We start from the raw sequence: 21,565 nt of genomic DNA on the forward strand, positions 1-21,565 counted from the left end.
AGCCTTCCTCCTCTCCAGTGCTGCCAGAGTCTCCCGTCTGTCCTGAGCTGCCAGAGCCGCCAGTCTGTCCTGAGCTGCCAGAGCCGCCAGTCTGTCCTGAGCTGCCAGAGCCTCCAGTCTATCCTGAGCCGTCAATCAGCCAGGAGCTGCCAGAGCCGTCAGTCAGCCAGGAGCTGCCAGAGCCGTCAGTCAGCCAGGACCTGCCAGAGCCATCAGTCAGCCAGGAGCCGCAAGAGCCGCCAGTCACCCAGGAGCCGCCAGAGCCGCCAGTCACCCAGGAGCCACCAGAGCCGCCAGTCAGCCAGGAGCCGCCAGAGCCGCCAGTCAGCCAGGAGCCGCCAGAGCCACCAGCCAGCCAGGAGCCGCCAGAGCTGTCAGTCAGCCAGGCAATGCCAGAATCGCCCTTCACTCCGGAGCTGCCGGAGTCTCCCGCCTGTCCGGCACTGCCGGAATCTCCCGTCCATTCGGGACCCGTGTCAAGGGTCCCCAGTCCGAGGTCGGCGGGAGGGTCGCTGCTCATAAGAGGCCAAGGGGGCGGTTGAGGCGGCGGACAAAAACTATGGTGAAGTGGGGTCCACGTCCCGCGTCAGAGCCGCCACCGCGGACAGACCCCCACCCAGACCCTCCCCTATAAGTTCAGGTTTTGCGACCGGAGTCCGCACCTTTGGGGGGGGGGGGGGGGGGGTACTGTCACGTACTGACCATAGTTCTGTTATTTTATTATTTGTTTTAGTATGGTCAGGGCATGAGTTGGGGTGGGCAGTCTATGTTAGTTTTTCTATGTTGGTTTTTGTGTTCGGCCTAGTATGGTTCTCAATCAGAGGCAGGTGTCGTTAGTCGTCTCTGATTGAGAATCATACTTAGGTAGCCTAGGTTTCACTTTTGGTTTGTGGGTGTTTGTTTCCGTGTGTGTGTGTGTTTGGGCCACACGGTACTGTTTCGGTTTTGTAAATTCACGTCATCGTTTATTGTTTTGATTCAGTGTTCAGTGCCTTCTTTAATTAAAATCATCATGAACACTTACCACGCTGCGCTTTGGTCCGATCCTTACTCCTCCTCAGACATAGAGGACGATAGCCGTTACAGAGGCCTCCGTTGACATTCAGGTCCAGTAGTCGTTTCAGCAGTGTGTGTATTTGCATTGTATTGAAAGCTGAACTAAAATCAATAAATAAAACTTTTGCATAATTTTGCATGTTAAAGGTGACTAGCCACCATGCTCAGCAAGGTCAGGGTAGCATCCTCAGTCCCCCTCTGTGCTTTATAGGCACTATAACGGTCCAATGGACAGTATTGTATTCATGTATTGTATTTTACAGTATTGAATTGTACTGCTCCTGTGTTGCTCAGATAGTTAAAGCATGGCATTAGCAACACCAGATTTGTGGGTTCGAGTTCCACTGGAGTCACATATGAAAATGTATAAAAGTGTCGGCCTTCTAAATAGCATATATATATACTGTATTACAGTGCTGCATTGGCCAACGCAATTTTAGTAAAAGCAGTGTGAAACACCCTATCAAAAAGACCCCAGTAACTTCATTTTGGATTCATGTTTACTGTATAGGGGATACATTACATACAGTACATTTATGATCTTGTTAATAGTATTATTAATATTACTACTATTTCAAAAATGTTTTACAGTGAAGAAAAATGATAATAGCCATAATAGTACAATACAACATATATCATACTTTATGTGTTTCTACTTCACAAACATGCTTTTTCATTATGTAGTCCTCAGAATCTGTGGTAGTCTAACCCGTCAAAAATCTATAGGTTTACCAAATGGATTATCAATCAAGAGCAGTCGGATTAAGTAATAGTATGTGTTTTAACAAATGAGGAGAAAATCATACACAAGTAATGTGAGCATTGCAATGTGAAAGGCAATTACTTTATATGAACATGTATTGCAATGTGAAACATGCATTTCTAGATGAAACGTTGATTTTTAAGTTGGGTGAACAACTGAGTTTTATGTGTTGTACTTAGTAATTTGAAAATGTGCTTAGAGTTTTGAAACAACTGCCATTTTGATGATCTGTTTTGAGTTTTGTTCTAAGAGTTGTGAAAATTGACAACTTAATTGTGAAAATTGCACCAAATCGATTGAAAAAAAGTGTAATAATGGACGTTAGACAGTTGACAAACTGTCCTCACAGACCCAACATCAGCTAGAGAGAACTCTACAGATGTCTGAAAATTTGATCCAGTCTCTTGCCCACCTCTCTCTCTCTCTCTCTCTCTCTCTCTCTCTCTTATTTTCTTCCTCTTTCTCCTCCTCCCTCTCTCCCCCTCACTCTCTCTCCCCCCTACCCCTCTCCCTGTCTATCTCCCTCTCTAAAGAATCAACACCAGGACTCTAATAATGGTCGTTAGACAGTTGAAGAACTGCCCTCACAGACCCAACATCACCCAGAGAGAACTCTACAGGTAATGTTTGATCACTGTCTATCTGAGCTTTACAGGTAATCTCTTTCTCTCAGAGCTCTCCTTGTAACGTCTGATTATTGCTCTGTACCTGTTGGCAAGTCCTTTAGTTGACATTCATTCACTCGCACCTCTTTGTCTCGTTCTCCCTCCCTCCCTCCCTCCCTCCCTCCCTCCCTCCCTCCCTCCCTCCCTCCCTCCCTCCCCATAAAGAAGATCCACTATGAGACCAATCCAAAGCTATATAAAACAAGAAAATGCACGGCATGCTGCCAAAGGACTTACCCTGGAGTAAAGGTGTATTGCATGTGTGTGTAACAACTCAGTATTCGACGTCCATCCATTTCTGAGGACATCAGGAGATGACTTGGAAACTGGTATAAGGATCAGTCTCTGGTGCCAAAGATTGCATGTTTGAATCCAGCGATAGAAAGTTGTTTTTGAGATTTTAGTTTTTAGCCTATCCCAAACCTTAACCATTCGGACTTAATGCCAAACCTTAAGATTTCTGAGTGAATACCGAAACTTAAACCTAACCATAAAAATGCAGAGTTAATGCCTAAACTTAATCTTAAGCAATTTAAAATTTGACATTTGGAACACCTTCGAAATTTGACGTTTGAGAAACAGGGATGAATGTCTAATTCTGACGCGGGACTGCGAGTGCTTGTTGGCATTACCGACTCAAGAATTTCAGATAGGAAGATGAAGGTGACCAGGTTAATGTTTGATGAATGTTCTCATAAACACAAAGAACATTAGTTTATCTCTTTCACTCTCTCTCTCTTCTCCCTATCTATTGCTCACAATCCCCGCCCCTCTCCTCTCCCTCTTTCTGTTGGTCTGATAGTGTTATACTTCATGGTCGTGTCTGTCCCTTAAATGCAAAATACATTTAAATCTATGTATTAGGCGACAGATGTCTTGTTCATTATAGAAAATCTATATCTATGAGGATTAAGCACCTCATTCTGCAGAACACCAACTTGGGAGTGAGAAGGAACTTGATGGTGATGAATGGTTGACTGGTTATTGTGGCAGTTGGCACCATGCGTTATAGTATATATCTGGTTCTATTCATTCTGGTATGCTCTACTTCTCTGCTGTATGTCACACTCATAAGGAGATACTACCACAAAAGGTAAGTTTCTTTATTTTATGTGATTAATAAAATTAACTATGGGGCAAATTTCAGATGTAAGTGGTATTTTTTCGAACACTCTTGAGTAAGGACTTACCACTGTGTTTTACCAAGAAGGCTCAGGCTTTTGTGCTTCCACCTCTACGGCCCGGTTCTAATGTCACTGAAGCCATGGCCTCAGTGGACCTGCTCTGACTTGGGGAAAAGGCTAGGCCACTGGTACTTTTCAACTGGTACTTTTGGTAGGCCACTGGTACTTTTCAACTGGTACTTTTGGTAGGCCACTGGTACTTTTGGTAGGCCACTGGCACTTTTGGTAGGCCACTGGTACTTTTGGTAGGCCACTGGTACTTTTGGTAGGCCACTGGTACTTTTCAACTGGTACTTTTGGTAGGCCACTGGTACTTTTCAACTGGTACTTTTGGTAGGCCACTGGTACTTTTCAACTGGCATTTACACAACAGTGGCTATTTGTGGAAGTGTTTTGTGAAATACCATATGAACTGTGTGTGTGTGTGTGTGTGTGTGTGTGTGTGTGTGTGTGTGTGTGTGTGTGTGTGTGTGTGTGTGTGTCAGGAGTGGTGGGTTTGACCACTATGCAGCTTTTCTCTGTAACAGACTGAGACTCAAGTTCCTCACTCTCACTTCAGCCAAGGCGTAAGTTAACACACAAACACACACCACACACTCAAAGAGGAACATTATCTCTGTCTGATATACACTACCGGTCCACAGTTTAAGAACAACTACTCATTCAAGGGTTTTTCTTTATTTTTTTTACTATTTTCTACATTGTAGTTCAATAACACATACGGAATAATGTAGTAACCAAAAAAGTGTTAAACAAATCAAAATATTTTTTATATTTGAGATTCAAATAGCAACCATTTGCCTTGATGACAGCTTTGTACACTCTTGGCATTCTCTCATCCAGCTTCACCTGGAAGGCTTTTCCACCTGTCTTGTTGGCTGCTTTTCCTTCAATCTGCGGTCCGACTCCTCCCAAACCATCTCAATTTGATTGAGGTTAGGGGATTGTGGATGCCAGGTCATCTGATGCAGCACTCAATCACTCTCCTTCTTGGTAAAATAGCCCTTACACAGCCTGGAGGTGTGTTGGGTCATTGTCCTGTTGAAAAACAAATGATAGTCCCACTAAGCCCAAACCAGATTTGATGGCGTATCGTTGCAGAATGCTGTGTTAGCCATGCTGGCTGAGGTGAGGGGTTCCCCTACGGTGAGGGGTTCCCCTACGGTGAGGTGAGGGGTTCCCCCCCCCCCCCCCCCCGTTCAGCTGAAACGGTGGCGCAGGGAATGCAAAAATATTCTTAGAAATATTTAACCTCCACACATTAACAAGTCCAATACCTCAAATGAAAGATAAACACCTTGCTCATCTACCCAGCATGTCAGATTTTTAAAAGGTTTTATGGCGAAAACACAGCATATATTTATGTTAGACCACCACCAAAACAAAGAAAAAATTTAGCCATTTTGTCCAGCAAAATATAAATTGACAAAAGCACGATTAAAAAAAAAATCATTCACATCAGAATGTAGTGCAAGGAGTCCTAGTTCAACAATAAATAGTTTTGTTTCATAATGTTCAATTCTAGTGTCCATGTAGCAGCATCTGCTACCACTTTCAGCTCAAATGCCCAAAAAATGACTTCTGGTCCAGGATAATTTTGCATCAAAACTTCCAAATTACATATTACAGGTCGACGAAGCTGGTCAAACTAAGTGCAGAATCAATCTTCAGGATGTTATGATCATACAGACCGAATAGCATTCCAACCGGGCCATTCATGTTCATCTGGGGCTGATTGGAACAGCCGAAGCACTCTAACGCAAACGCGCCTTCAAGCACATGAAAATCTTTTGCGACACTTACTACTTTCCTTCCCATTAGGTCAAAGTTCACAGCAAATGCTCCATTACACTTTCTACTGATGTGGACATCTAGTGGAAGACATAAGAAGTGTTTCCAGATCCATAACTTGTTGGGAAGGGAGGTGGCGATGACGTCAAAGTTGCCCCAACTTTCAGGATTTCAAAACTAGTTTGGAAGATTGCCTGCCCTGTGAGTTCTGTTATACTCACAGACATAATTCAAACGGTTTTAGAAACTTCAGAGTGTTTTCTATCCAATATTAATAATAATATGCATATATTAGCAATTTAGGACAGATTTTGATGCAGTTCACTATGGGCACGCAATTCATCCAAAGGGGAAATACTGCCCCCTATCTCTAACAGGTGAATTCTAATTAAATCATAGATAGCGTCACCAGCAAAGCACCCCCACACCATAACACCTCCTTGTCTCACAAAGACACGGTGGTTGGAACAAAAAATCTAAAATTTGGACTCATCAGACCAAAGGACAGATTTCCACTGGTCTAATGTCCATTGCTCATGTTACTTGGCCCAAGCAAGTCTCTCATTATTATTAGTGTCCTTTAGTAGTAGTTTCTTTGCAACAATTCGACCATGAAGGCCACATTCACACAGTCTTCTCTGAACAGTTGATGTTGAGATGTGATTGTTACTTGAACTCTGAGAAGCATTTATTTGGGCTGCAATTTCTGAGGCTGGTAACTCTAATAAACGTATCCTCTGCAGCAGAGGTAACTCTGGGTCTTCCATTCCTGTGGCGGTCCTCATGAAAGCCAGTTTCATCATAGCACGTGATGGTTTGTGCACTTGAAGAAACTTGAAAAGTTCTTGAAATTTTCCGCATTGACTGACCTTCATGTTTTAAAGTAATGATGGACTGTTGATTCTCTTCGCTTATTTGAGCTGTTCTTGCCATAATATGGACTTTACCCCCCTACCTTGTCAAAACACAACTGATTGGCTCAAATGCATGAAGAATGAAACAAATTCCACAAACAAACTTTTAAGAAGGCACACCTGTTAATAGATATGCATTCTAGGTGACTACCTCATGAAGCTGGTTGAGAGAATGTCAAGTGTGCAAAGCTGTCATCAAGGCAATGGGTGGCTATTTTGATTTCTTTAACACTTTTTTGGTTTCTACATGATTCGATATGTGTGAGGGTCGACGCTGGCAGCCGAGAAGCAGGTACAGGGAGTGAACATTTAATTACCAACAGACATGGAACAGGACAGGACAGCGTTTGGACATGAACACATAACAACATTAATGCTGATACAGGGAACAAACAGTGGAGCAGACAGTTATAGACGGGGCAATCAACAAAGGGAGTCCAGGTGAGTCCATTGAGCTCCTGCGCGTAATGATGGTGACAGGTGTGTGTATTGAAGGGCAACCTGGTGCCCTTGAGCGCCAGGGAGGGAGAACGGGAGCAGGCATGACAGTACCCCCTCCTCTAGGGGCGCCATCCGGTGTCCCACCTGGGCGAGCCTGACAGGCTGGCCGAGGCATAGGCTCTGGACAAGCCGGCTGAGGCATGAAATTCCGATGATCCCGCTGAGGTGTGGGAGCCTGATAAACCGACTGAGGCGTGGGAGCCTGATGGGCTGCCTGAAGCATGACGTGGGGTGGGTGCCTGCCGAGCCCACCGAGGCAAGACAATCTCTCAAGCCAGCTAAGGCATGGAAGCCCGACAAGCTAGCTGAGGCACCCCTGGTTCCCTCGGCGATGGCACCCGGACCCGACGTCACCAACCAAAACTCCCTGATGCTTCTTTTAGTGGTTGTCAGCATTCTGTAAGTGTTGACGCTGGCAGACGAGAAGCAGGTACAAAGAGTGAACATTTAATTACCAACGGACATGGAACCGGACAGGACAGCATCTGGACATGAACACATAAGGACATTAATGCTGATACAGGGAACAAACGGGGTATCAGACAGTTATAGATGGGGAAATCAACAAAGGGAAGGAGTCCAGGTGAGTCCAATGAGCGCTGTTGCGTGTAATGATGGTGACAGGTGTGTCATTAAGGGCAGCCTGGCGCCCTCGAGCGCCAGAGAGGTAGAGCGGAAGCAGTTGTGAAAATATGTGTTATTTCATAGTGTTTATGTCTTCACAATCATTCCACAATGTAGAAAATAGTAAAAATAAAGAAAAAACATTGAATGAGTAGGTGTTCTTAAACTTTGGACCGGTAGTGTATTTTAACCGTAAAATATATCAGAAATACAGCACAGCTCACACTTTGTTTGTTTCTCTTCTTTCTTTCTTTCTTTCTTTCTTTTTCTCCCCCTCACTCTCTCTTCCCCCTCCTCACTCTTGCTCCCCACTCCTCACTCTCCCTCTCTAAAGTATCAACACGAGTACTCTAATAATGGACGTTAGACAGTTGATGAACTGCCCTCACAGACCCAACATCACCCAGAGAGAACTCTACAGGTAATGTTTGATCACTGTAGCCTATCTGAGATCTACAGGCAATGCATGATCACGTCTCTCTCTATTTGTGCTCTAAAGATAATGTCTGATCACGTCTCTCTCTGAGCTCTGTCGGTAATGTCTGATAGACATTGCTCAGTACCTGTTTACATATTGTCATCCATTCTTTAGAACCTATTTGTTTCATTCCATATCTCTCTCAGTTCAATTCAATTCAGTGACCATATTGCCAAAGCTTACTTTGGACGTTTAAAAATATGAACATAATTAATAATAATAATCAATATTGTCAACGGGACAACAGTAACAACAATAACCAAAGGTCAAAATAACCATACATTTAACAATAACAATAAGCATAAAGGACATGTGTAGGTTGGTTGGTCTTGTCGGACAGTGTCCCTCATTTTATGGCAGGCAGCAATGTAGTGCACTGCCAAACCACAGCTCTCTGCGTCCTCCCCCAATAGGACGGGTAGCCTATCCTCATCAGAAAGGTCTTTGAAACCTTGAATAAGGGGAAATTACACCCTCTAATTGTTTTACATTTTTTTCATTTTGTCAGGAAATGCAGCTCTGTCTCGGGTTCTGCTGTGGTGTAGTGGTTGCAGTGGTTGCACAGCCTTTCCTGTCTACAGGGAGCCATGTTTTCTTGTGGCTTCTCAATGGCAAGGCTGTGCTTTGTCAAGGTTTTTCTAAGGTTTTGATCAGTAACCATGGTCAAATAGTTTGCCACAGTGTACTGTCGAGTTAGGGCCAGATAACACTCCATTTTGCTTTGTGCTCGTGTTTCCCAATAAGTAATGTAGTTTTGTTTTGACTGTGTTGTAATTTGGTTTGTTCTGATTGATCGGATGTTCTGGTCCTGAGTCTTCAGTGTGTTAGTAGAACAGGTTTGTGAACTCAGTCCCAGGACCAGCTGGATGAGTGGACTCTTTTCTTTGTTCAGCTATTGGTATTGCAGGGCTTGTTAATGATATGGTGTGTGGGGGGGGGGGGGGGGGGGGGGGGGGGTTACTCTATTTTAGATGTTTCCAAAACTTCATTGCTCTTTTTTGAGTTGTTATTATTAGTGGATAATGGCCTTCTTCCCTGCATGCATTGTTTGTAGTTTTCATCTGGACATGTAGGAGAATGTACAAGAACTCGGCATGCAGGGTTTCAATGGAGTGTTTGTCCCATTGGGTGAAATCTTGTTTTGCAGGTGGACCCCACACCTCGCTGCCATAAAGTGCAATTGGTTCAATGACACATTCAATTAGTTTTAGCCACATTTGAATAGGTATTTAAATTTCAGTTTGGCATAGAATGCCCTCCATGCTTTCTCTCTGCATCATTAAGGTGTCCAGTTGAGATTATTTTTAAACATAAGTAATTAGTGTGTGCAGTACTCTATATATTTTGTAGCAATTGAGAACATTGGTCTAATTCCCAGAGATCTGGATCTTCTCTGAAAAATCATAATTTTTGTTTTTTTGGGGTTTACTGCCAGGGCCCAGATCTGGCAGTACTGCTCTAGCAGGTCCAGGCTCTGCTGTAGGCCATGTGCCGTGGGTGACAGCAGGCGTAGGTCATTTTTATTTTTAATTTCACCTTTATTTAACCAGGTAGGCCAGTTGAGAACAATTTCTCATTTACAACTGCGACCTGACCAAGATAAAGCAAAGCAGTGCGACAAAAACAACAACACAGAGTTACACATAAACAAACATACAGTCAATAACACAATATAAAATATTTATATACAGTGCGTGCAAATGTAGAAGAGTAGGGAGGTAAGGCAAAAAATAAGCCATAGAGGCAAAATAATTACAATGAAGTATTACCACTGTAGTGAAAGGAGGAGGAGGTTGTTGGCTAAGATCTCGAGATACATGGTCCCATCCACACAATACATGGCCCCATCCATCCTCCCCTCAATACGGTGCAGTCGTCCTGTCCCCTTTGCAGAAAAGCATCCCCAAAGAATGATGTTTCCACCTCCATGCTTCACGGTTGGGATGGTGTTCTTGGGGTTGTACTCATCCTGCTTCTTCCTCCAAACACGGCGAGTGGAGTTTAGACCAAAAAGCTCTATTTTTGTCTCATCAGACCACATGACCTTCTCCTATTCCTCCTCTGGATCATCCAGATGGTCAATGGCAAACTTCAGACGGGCCTGGACATGCGCTGGCTTGAGCAGGGAGACCTTGCGTGCGCTGCAGGATTTTAATCCATGACGGCGTAGTGTGTTACTAATGGTTTTCTTTGAGACTGTGGTCCCAGCTCTCTTCAGGTCATTGACCAGGTCCTGCCGTGTCGTTCTGGGCTGATCCCTCACCTTGATAGTTGATAACCCCACGAGGTGATCATGATCATTGATAACACCACGAGGTGAGATCTTGCATGGAGCCCCAGACCGAGGGTGATTGACGTCATCTTGAATTTCTTCCATTTTCTAATAATTGCGCCAACAGTTGTTGCCTTCTCACCAAGCTGCTTGCCTACTGTCCTGTAGCCCATCCCAGCCTTGTGCAGGTCTACAATTTTATCCCTGATGTCCTTAGACAGCTCTCTGGTCTTGGCCATTGTGGAGAGGTTGGAGTCTGTTTGATTGAGTGTGTGGACAGGTGTCTTTTATACAGGTAACAAGTTCAAACAGGTGCAGTTAATACAGGTAATGAGTGGAGAACAGGAGGGCTAAAAGGTCTGTGAGAGCCGGAATTCTTCCTGGTTGGTAGGTGATCAAATACTTATGTCATGCAATAAAATGCAAATTAATTCCTTAAAAATCATACAATGTGATTGTCTGGATTTTTGTTTTAGATTCCGTCTCTCACAGCTGAAGTGTACCTTTGATAAAAATTACAGACCTCTACATGCTTTGTAATTTGGAAAACCTGCAAAATCGGCAGTGTATCAAATAGTTGTTCTCCCCACTGTAGATACTTTTGTACCTGTTTCCTCCAACATCTTCACAAGGTCCTTTGCTGTTGTTCTGGGATTGATTTGCACTTATCGCACCAAAGTACGTTCATCTCTAGGAGACAGAACGCGTCTCCATCCTGAGCTGTATGACAGCTGCATGGTCCCATTGTGTTTATACTTGCGTACTATTGTTTGTACAGATAAATGTGGTACCTTCAGGCATTTAAAAATTGCTCCCAAGGATGAACCAGACTTGTGGAGGTCTACAATTTGTTTTAGTACATGTAAAATTCTGACCCACTGGAATTGTGAATACAGTGAATTATAAGTGAAATAATCTGTCTGTAAACAATTGTTGGAAAAATGACTTGTGTCATGCACAAAGTCGATGTCCTAACCGACATGCCAAAACTATAGTGTGTTAACAAGAAATGTGTGGAGTGGTTGAAAAACAAGTTTTAATGACTCCAACCTAAGTGTATGTAAACTGTAGGTCTCCAGCTTCAGTGATTTTTGCAATTCGTTCCAGTCATTGGCAGCAGAGAACTGGAAGGAAAGGTAGCCAAAGGAAGTGTTGGCTTTGGGGATGACCATTGAAATATACCTGCTGGAGCAAGTGCTATGGGTGGGTGTTGCTATGGTGACCAGTGAGCTGAGATAAGGCAGGGTTTTACCTAGCAAAAACTTGTAGATGACCTGGAGCCAGTGGGTTTGGCTACGAATGTTTAGCGAGGGCCAGCCAACGAGAGCATACAGGTCACAGTGGTGGGTGTATATGGGTTTTTTTGGTGACAAAATGGATGGCATTGTGATAGAATACATCCAGTTTGCTGAGTAGAGTGTTGGAGGCTATTTTGTAAATTACATTGCCGAAGTCAAGGATCGGTAGGATAGTCAGTTTAACGAGGGTATGTTTGGCAGCATGAGTGAAGGAGGCTTTGTTGCGAAATAGGAAGCCGATTCTAGATTTAATTTCGGATTGGAGATACTTAATGTGAGTCTGGATGGAAAATTAACAGTCTAACCAGACTCCTAGGTATTTGTAGGTTTCCACATATTCTAAGTCAGAACCGTCCAGAGTAGTGATGCTAGTCAGACGGGCGGGTGCGGGCAGCAATCGGTTGAAGAGCATGCATTTAGTTTTACTATCATTAAAAGCAGTTGGAGGCCATGGAAGGAGTGTTGTATGGCATTGAAGCTTGTTTGGAGGTTTTTTAACACAGTGTCCAAAGAAGGGCCAGATGAATATAGAATGGTGTTGTCTGCGTAGAGGTGGATCAAAGAATCACCAGCAGCAAGGGCAACATCATTGATACATACAGAGAAAAGAGTCAGCCCAAGAATTGAACCCTGTAGCACCCCCTTAGAGACTGCCAGAGGTCCGGACATCAGGCACTCCGATTTGACACACTGAACTCTATCAGAGAAGTAGTTGGTGAACCAGACGCAGCAGTCATTTCAGAAACCAAGGCTACTGAGTCTGCCGATAAGAATGCGATGATTGACAGAGTCGAAGGCCTTGGCCAGGTCGATGAAGAATGCTGCACAGTACTGTCTTTTATCGATGGTGGTTATGATATCGTTTAGGACCTTGAGCATGGCAGAGGTGCACCCATGACCAGCTCGGAAACCAGACTGCATAGTGGAGAAGGTACGGTTAAATTCTAACTGGTCGGTGATCTGTTTGTTAACTTGGCTTTCGAAGATTTTAGAAAGGCGGGGCAGGATGGATAGAGGTCTATAACAGTTTGGGTCTAGAGTGTCTCCCCTTTGGTGATCTCAGACGATACAAAAGAGAGGTTGAATAGGCTAGTAATAGGGGTTGCAACAATTCAGACGGAACATTTTAGAAAGAGATGGTCCAGATTGTCTAGCCCAGCTGATTTGAAGGGATCCAGATTTTGCAGGTCTTTCAGAACATCAGCTGTTTGGATTTGGGTGAAGGAGAAGCGGGGGGGCTTGAGCAAGTTGCTGTAGGTGCTGCAGAGCTGTTACCTGGGGTAGGGGTAGCCAGGTGGAAAACATGGCCAGCTGTAGAAAAATGCTTATTGAAATGATCGATTATCGTACATTTATCGGTGGTGACAGTGTTTCCTAGCCTCAGTGCAGTGGGCAGCTGGGAGGAGGTGCTCTTATTCTCCACGGACTTTGCAGTGACCCAAAACGTTATTATTTAAGATGGTGAGGAAAGCACTTCTCATCTGCGAAGAGCAGGCATTTACCCCTAGAATTGTGGAGACTAATACCAGGGGCTGAGGATTTTTCTGGAATAGTGGGCAATTCGTTGATGTAAATATTGAAGAGTGCAGGGCTCAGATTGCAACCCTGGCGAAAGCCCCGCCTCTGGTTAAAGCATAATGTTATTTTCTTGCCAATGTTGATGCTGCACGTATTGCCATTGATTTAATTATGACATATGTTTTACCCCCTACACCACTTTCAATAACTTTGTAGAGCAGTCCTGTAGGCCAAATAGAATCAAATGCTTTTTGGAAGTCGATGAAGCAAGTGTACATTTTGTTATTATTTTGGTTGACATGTTTCTCTATCCGGGTGTGTAGGGTGCAGATATGATCGGTCATATGATGTTTTGGTATAAATCCAATTTGGTTTTTACTCAAGACATTGTGCCTATTAAGGAAGTTTAGAACTCTTACATTTATAATACTACAGAAAACCTTCCCCAAGTTACTGTTCACACAAATGTCTGTTTTGATGTTAGGGTCAAATTTGTCTCCGTTCTTAAAGATTGGGCTTTTGAGTCCTTGATTCGAGATGTCAGGGAAATAACCTACACTCAGGATCAAATTAAACAGTTTTAATATGGCCAATTGAAAATGTGCACTAGTGAGTTTGAGCATCTCATCTCTCTCGCTCTCTATCCCTCTCCTGCTCTCCCTCCCTCCTCTCTCCTCTCCTATCCCAGGGTGATCTTACGTTCCTGTTGTAATGCTACAGGTGAGATGATCCTGACCAATCAGAACACTAAGTCTGGCCAAAAGATCCACTATGAGACCAACCAAAAGCTATTTAAAACGGTCGACAAGAAACTACACAGCATGCTGCCAAAATACTTACCTTGGAGTAATGGTTTGTTGGGTCATTGTGCCGTGGTGGGAAGTGGAGGAATCCTGCAGAACAACAGCTGTGGAGCAGAGATAGACCGTGCTGATTACATCATCAGGTAACCTTCATCATTTTCACCATCACCATCATCACCACCACCATCATCCTCAACAACATCTCTCTCTTTCTCTCTCCTCCCTCACTTCACTTCTCTCTTCCCATCTCTCCCTGCCTCCTCTCTCTCTCCTTCCCTCCTCTCCCCTCCCCCTCTCTTTCTCTCTACACTCTCTCTCTCACCTCCCTCCTCTCTCGTTCGCTCTCTCTCTCTCACTCTCTCTAGGTTTAACCTGGGTCCGGTCACCAACAGTAAGGATGTAGGGAACAAAACACACCTGATGACCATCAACCCCAGTCAGATCAGAAGGTGAGAGAGAGAGAGAGAGGAAGGGGACCAATGACTCACTATATGAATGGACAAAGCCAACAATCACATGGCCCCATTCATTCCTAATTGAAGACTCAATAGCACACTTGAAGCCAAGATTTTCGCTTTTAGCGTCTAAGATGACGTCTCAGGGGGGAAACTTATGTAGACATAACAGGCACAGTTTGAGCTACTCCAGGAAGTGACGTTGCAGGCTAGCTCAGTGCTGCGCCCTCTCATTGAGTATCTCAAGTTCAAGGTCGTCTGGGTACTGTAGGTTGCTAGTAGCCACTGAATTAACCTTATAACTTCTTCTGTGTGCGATTTAAAAAAAAATCTGTGTAATAGAAGCAATTATTGGTACCACGATTGTCTTGAAAAAAATATGTACACAAATATTACCATTTCCCCGTTCACTTTTAAAGGGGAACCTGTTTCCTGAAAACAATGCCTGCACAATAGTGCAATGCCTTTTTATAGTTGTCTAAGAAGTGTTGAAGTTTAAAGTAAAAAAAACTGTAGTAGTAGTAGTAGTATCAGCAGCAGTAATATAAGAAGAAGTAGTGGTCGTATATATTGCAGGGGTCTCCAACAGGTCGATTGTGAGCTACCAGTAGCTCGCAGCCCACCTATGAGTAGGTTGCCAAACAATTCTGAAAGTACATGTGTTTTTTTGACCAAGCTTCATCTCCCTGACTGATGTCTTGAGATGTTGCTTGAATATATTCACATAATTTTCCGTCCCCATGATGCCATCTATTTTGTGAAGTGCACCAGTCCCTCCTGCAGCAAAGCACCCCCACAACACGATGCTGCTACCCCCGTGCTTCATGGCTGGGATGGTGTTCTTCAGCTTGCAAGCTTCCCCCTTTTTCCTCCAAACATAACGATGGTCATTATGGCCAAACAGTTCTGTTTTTCTTTCATCAGACCAGAGGACATTTCTCCAAAAAGTACAATCTTTGTCCCCATGTGCAGTTGCAAACCGTAGTCTGGCTTTTTTTGATGGTGGTTTTGGAGCAGTGGCTTCTTCCTTGCTGAGCGGCCTTTCAGGTTATGTCGATATAGTACTTGTTTTACTGTGGATGTATACTGTATTAGAAATACAGCACGCTCACGCTTTTTTCTTTCTTTCTCTTCCCCTCCCTCTTGACATTATCCCACCACTGGTTATACACTATTGGCTTAAAAAGCCTAACCTTTGTCTATCACTCCATGTGTAGCCAGTTGATGTGATAACCATCTTGTAGGTTGACAAAAATACTTTCCCCAACACCTTCTCAAGTAAATGTTAACTTCAAGTAGGCTTACCTGGCAGAAGTAGATCATGAGTAAGTATGTCATTTGTATCTATTATTTGTAATTTGCTAACTTTGCCATGAAATGAGCAGCAGCAGTACAGAACCATCGCTAGACCGGCACATTAAAACGGAACATTCCCGAGTACTTTCTCTTGTACACTAAGGACCCGGGGAAGAGTTGGAGAATGTGCCTTTTTGAAAGCTCGAAAAAAAATTGTAGGTCACGAGTTGTTTCATTTTTTAAAAGTAGCTCCCATGCTGGTAAAAGTTGGAGACCCCTGATATGGTAGTAGTGAGTGTGGTGGTCGACCTAATAGTAGAAGTAGTTGAATATCTGGAAAGGTCTTGTGAAGCAAGGCTAAGTAACTATAAGTCAGAAGTCAGTGGAATTCTTAGGGTTTTGGCTAGATGTTACCCCACTGACTTTAAGGGATAACTTTTGTGTAGTTACCAAGGCATCACTGAGGAGAACCATGTCAAGAGTTTTATAGGGCATTCTCAGGACGTCTGGGGGACCTTTGTGTAGTTCCCTGTAAGTTACCAGGACGTCATTAAGGAACATGTCAGGACGTTTGTAAGACATTCTCAATACGTTTGTTTTACCAGCCATTAGGACGTCATGTGATGGTCCCAGATGTCCCAAATCATTGTATGCAAAGTCATTAAAAGGGGTTTTAAGGTAAGCGGGAGGTAGTACAGCTAAAATTGTGTGAAAAATATTTCACCAATTATAATATGACAAAATAAATAAATCAACAACCAAAAAAAATGGGCAATATGATAACATTTAACATGAGTACTTAGTAATGACTTTTCAATAAATATGACCCCATCACTGAACTCGCAACTTCTGGATTTGAGTTTCACTTATCTTTCTGCTGCACCACAAAGTCTGTGTCATTCTCAAAAGTCCCCTACACATTCATTACCTATAATGCATCTCTGCATTTAGAAAAAGAGAGCCATCTGCACTGTTATTTTAGTTATCAGTTAATCCGACTCTCATCAATGATTTCAGTGACTTATTTCAGCAATTTGATGGTTTTCTCTACAGTTGACTAATGTTGATGGGGCATATTATTATGTTTTAATGTTTCTCCTGAATAGTGGCGGACCGTGACTATACTGTAGAGGTACCAAAAATCTTCCAATAACCTGTGTTGCATCTTCTGTAGTCGGACCATACTAGTTGTAGTGAAGGAGGAGTAATGCTTTTTGATGACATTATGAATGAATCAAACAGGCTGGACACGCATCGGGCAGTCGCTCACACAGAGACAAAACCGGCACGGACACAAACATGACACACAGCATAAAATAATGCGAACAGCAACAAAAAAAAACACACAAACCTATGGTAGCCTAACACCACTATCACTAATAGCGACAACAACAGTGTCACAAAAAAAAGTGACAGGCTATTGGTGCTGAAAGGACAGCGACCATAATACCTGTGCACTCCACTGAAAGAGAGTGCAGTTTTGGTCGAGCACATAGACCCGGCAGACACACGCAGCATCCAATAATGTTAAAGAATAAGCAAGCCCATCCATTCACTCCAGTAGGCCCCAATCATAACAGTACAAAAAACACAACCATTTCATTTCCAAAATGACAAACCAGCTATTACTTCCCATTGCAAATTGTTAATCACGTTCATCACACTAACCAGTGATATAAAGAAAATGCATCAATGTTTCAGACTCATTTATTTTCAGAGACAGCTACAGCAAGCAAGCTGCAATAAAAAAAAAACTGTGCCACTCACCAGATGATGACCATTTGAAAACTAAGTCTGTAAGTTCATCTTGAACACGGTCATGCTAACAAATTAGCAACCGCATCCACCTTGAAGTTGATGACAACTGCTGCTGCAGCTGCCGTCGCCATTGTCACACTACCACAATACAAGCTTGTTACTAGCGTAGGAAAACTGCCACTGTTCCTGTGCTCTTGAGTTCTCATTTGTGAGGTGTGTATGTCTTTGAGAAGGCCTGGACACATCACTTTTATTTTAAACGGTCCCACCCATTGCAAATCAAAATGTGATTGGTTCATTACACTGTCACTCCAGAATTCTGCTCTAATACAGTTGAATGTGCTGACCAGTTGCCCCTCTACAACCACTGATTATTATTTGACCCTGCTGGTCATCTATGAACGTTTGAAAATATTGAAGAACGATCTGGCCTTAATGGCTATGTACCCGTATAATCTCTCCCTGGCACAGCCAGAAGAGGACTGGCCACCCCTCAGAGCCTGGTTCCTCTCTAGGTTTATTCCTAGGTTCCTGCCTTTCTAGGGAGTTTTTCCTAGCCACTGTGCTCTTTGCGGTTTTATGATGTCTTCTGTAAGAGCACTTTGTGACATCTGCTTGATGTAAAAAGGTCTTTACAAATACATTTGATTGGATTTGAATGGCAGAGGCCTTCTGTCCAGCTTCTGAAGGCCTAGCCAATGACTAGCTGAGCTAGCTAAAATTTTCTACCCAGAGACCACCAAAGAATAACCATGATTGGATATTTTTTTCTTGAGCATTAATCTTTCTCCTTCCAACACAAACTGAAGAGATGAAATCTGAAATCCGGATTATTGAAAAGATGAAATAGAAAACTAAGATGACATTTTATTGTACAATATAGAGACATTTTATTTATCCTTAGGCCTCTAAAAGGCCCTCACATTTCCCCACTGCTCTTGAACCACTATGATAAATACAATAGTATTTTTTAACAGAGTTGAGAGTTACTTTGAAATGTAGGAATTTAACATGTAGATAGAAATTTGGTAGAACTGATTTAAGTTTCCCTGCATTAAAGTCTCCGGTCACTAGGAGCGCCGCCTCTGGACGAGTGGTTTCCTGTTTGCTTATTTCCTTATACAGCTAACTGAGTGCGGTCTTAGTGTCAGCATCTGTCTGTGGTGGAAATTAAACAGCCATGAAAAGTATAGTTGAAAACTCTCTAGGCAAGTAGTGTGTCCTGCAATTTATCACAATATACTCTACTTCAGGCGAGCAAAATCTAAAGACTTCCTTAGACCAGGCATCCGGCTCTTTGTCCTCTGTACCTGCGTCGCTTCCTCTTGCAAATAACAGGGATGTGGGCCCTGTCTGGTGTTCGGAGAATGTCCTGTGCGTCTTGCTTGTTGAAGAAAGAATCTGTGTCTAATCCGAGGTGAGTGATTTCTGTCCTGATATCCAGAAGCTCTTTTTTGTCGTAAGGTACTGTTGCAGAAACATTATGTACAAAATAAGTTACAAATAACGCGCAAAAAACCCCACATAATAGCACAATTGGTTGGGCGCCCGTAAAACTGCTGCCATTTCTCCCGCTGCCATTTTATTGCACTTTATTGTTACTAGGCACCCACCCTGCAGTTGTCTTGGCAGACCTGCTCCCTCCATGGCTCTAGCCAGTGAGAGAAACATGCTAACAAATGTTTGTGCTTTGAAACGAAATAAATACTGCCACAAAACGTTTGCTAGATTGATGATAGTGTTGCTAGACATAGCAAGTAAAGTGAACTTCAAAACGTGATGTACTATTATTGGAATTTGGAGCGCTTCTGGCATGACTTACTGCATCTTTAATGAAAGCTGTTGATGGTTTACTAAAACAGCTCTACCTCTTGATTGGTAGAAGCTTTTCCTGTTCTGCTTTCAGATTAGAAAATCAGAGAAGTAGACTTTTTTGTCTAACTTTTTGGGAAAGTGGTACAAATGTCAGTTGTTTATGAAAAAGTTACTGAAAATGGTGTTAATATGGTTACAAAAAAAGATTTCACACACTAACTTTTTGTTCAAGTTGATGCAAAGTGATCAAAGTAGCTGACTTGTGTGAAAAGTTGCATTGTTGCATTTATAGTGAATGGAATGTAGGAAGTGATGATGTCACAATGGAAGCTTTAGAATGTTGAAGAAATCCCATGAAAGTGGATGAAGTTTAATAAGTTTAATAAAAGTTTAATCATAAATAGTATCAAAAGGTTGTATGCAAGCACACTATTCCAGACCAGTCTGCACATTTTACATTTTGATATGGCGTTTCTAGCTTTAACGGTGTAAGAGGAGTAGCGTACTAAAGAAAAGAAGAACACAAAAAAACTATAAAAAGGCCAAAGTAATTCGTAAAATATTGTGTGTGGCTGCTTTCGCAAGTCACATTAATAAGAAGTATGAAGAAGTATGAAGAATTTTAAAGTCGGGACTTTTTCTTCACAAGTCCCTCCTAACTATAAGTAAGAAATCATTTGTACAATATCAAGAGTGTGGCTGCTGTTGTGGTTGAATATAGATTTAAACTAAGAAAAGACAAAGTTTCTGTTCATCAGTAGAAGTAAAGTTAGCTAGCTAACCATTGCATGTTTCCATAGTTACCACAACCTGACGAAGGCCCCTCTACCGTTGGCCAATCGTGTCACAGCTTATGGGAACGCCTCCCTGCTCCTGCCGGCATTCAGCTACACAATCTGTACTAAACTGTCATTGGATGTTTACCACGCCCTTCGACCGCTGAGGCCCAATCAGAAGGTGGTATTCTTCAACCCCAATTTCATGCTTAATCTGGGCAGGAAGTGGAAAGGGCAGGGTTTAAAAGAGCGACGCCTCAGCACCGGGCTGATGCTGGCTAGTGTGGCCATGGAACTCTGCAAAGAGGTAAGAGTGTGAGTGAGTGAGTGAGTGAGTGAGTGAGTGAGTGAGTGAGGGAGTGAGGGAGTGAGTGAGTGAGGGAGTGAGGGAGGGTGTATGTGCATATTTGTGTTGTCTGTCTCTAAGTTTCTACCTGTCTCTCTGTCAGGTTCATATTTACGGTTTCTGGCCCTTCTCTCTGGATCTAAACCACAATCCTTTGCCCCATCATTACTATGACAACGTTGGCCCTAATAAAGGCATCCACTCCATGCCTGATGAGTTCCTACTGCTACTGAAGCTACACACACAGGGAGTGCTGCAACTACACCTGGAACGCTGCTGAACACACACACACTCAAACACTCATGCACACACACACACTCCATCTTTATTGTTGTGTTTTATGTTGATTAAAAAAAAATAAACATTTTTATAATATCAGAATGTCTCTAACTCTCTCTTGTTCCCTGGCTGGCTTTATCAGTCTACTGATGGTAAATGGCATGAATATATTGTATTTTGGCCATATGCCAAACACACACATTTATATGTTGCAGGGATTCACCACACACCCACTGCACAGGCACATGCTTTTGGTACTATTTAAACGTTTTTAAAACCTTTTCTGTCATCTGAATAAGTAGTTTTAGGGGATTTTAACTTAATTTGGCTTACCCCGGCCTCAGACCATTTTAATAAAATGTGTCTTGACTTTAACCTGACCCTGCTAGATTCCTTCAATCTCCACCGAGTTAGTTTTTAGTTTTCGTTTTTTTGCGCCTCATGTGGAACGATCTCCAAAACTTCTTAAAGTTGGTTGAGTTGGTCCCTATAGGGCAATTTAGTGTAATTGATGTGCTCAAAAAAATAAAGGGAACACTTAAACAACACAATGTAACTCCAAGTCAATCACACTTCTGTGAAATCAAACTGTCCACTTAGGAAGCAACACTGATTGACAATACATTTCACATGCTGTTGTGCAAATGGAATAGACAACAGGTGGAAATTATAGGCAATTAGCAAGACACCCCCAATAAAGGAGTGGTTCTGCAGGTGGTGACCACAGACCACTTCTCAGTTCCTATGCTTCCTGGCTGATGTTTTGGTCACTTTTGAATGCTGGCGGTGCTTTCACTCTAGTGGTAGCATGAGACGGAGTCTACAACCCACACAAGTGGCTCAGGTAGTGCAGCTCATCCAGGATGGAACATCAATGCGAGCTGTGGCAAGAAGGTTTGCTGTGTCTGTCAGCATAGTGTCCAGAGCATGGAGGCGCTACCAGGAGACAGGCCAGTACATCAGGAGACGTGGA

General features: G+C 43.0%; 1 protein-coding gene across 1 annotated transcript; it reads left to right on the plus strand.

Annotated features, from left to right (window-relative positions):
• Window positions 1-3,485: 3,485 nt before the first annotated feature.
• Window positions 3,486-20,593, plus strand: LOC139416844 (alpha-2,8-sialyltransferase 8F-like). The gene is made up of 7 exons (XM_071165957.1): window positions 3,486-3,577; window positions 4,154-4,234; window positions 7,833-7,919; window positions 13,753-14,010; window positions 14,233-14,316; window positions 19,992-20,274; window positions 20,417-20,593. Exons 1-7 carry the CDS (start codon window positions 3,486-3,488, stop codon window positions 20,591-20,593), a joined length of 1,062 nt encoding a protein of 353 aa, XP_071022058.1.
• Window positions 20,594-21,565: the final 972 nt, after the last annotated feature.

Source organism: Oncorhynchus clarkii, chromosome 1 (genome assembly GCF_045791955.1).
Source record: "Oncorhynchus clarkii lewisi isolate Uvic-CL-2024 chromosome 1, UVic_Ocla_1.0, whole genome shotgun sequence".
In the NCBI taxonomy this organism is placed as follows: Eukaryota; Metazoa; Chordata; class Actinopteri; order Salmoniformes; family Salmonidae; genus Oncorhynchus; species Oncorhynchus clarkii.

What these genes read in the sequence shown, in the direction of transcription:
- LOC139416844 (XM_071165957.1), top strand. Translation starts at nt 3,486, where the DNA reads ATGCGTTATAGTATATATCTGGTTCTATTCATTCTGGTATGCTCTACT. An exon ending in CGTGCTGATTACATCATCAG is followed by an intron (nt 14,011 to 14,232) that starts GTAACCTTCATC and finishes CACTCTCTCTAG; the next exon opens with GTTTAACCTGGGTCCGGTCA. An exon ending in CCATGGAACTCTGCAAAGAG is followed by an intron (nt 20,275 to 20,416) that starts GTAAGAGTGTGA and finishes TCTCTCTGTCAG; the next exon opens with GTTCATATTTACGGTTTCTG.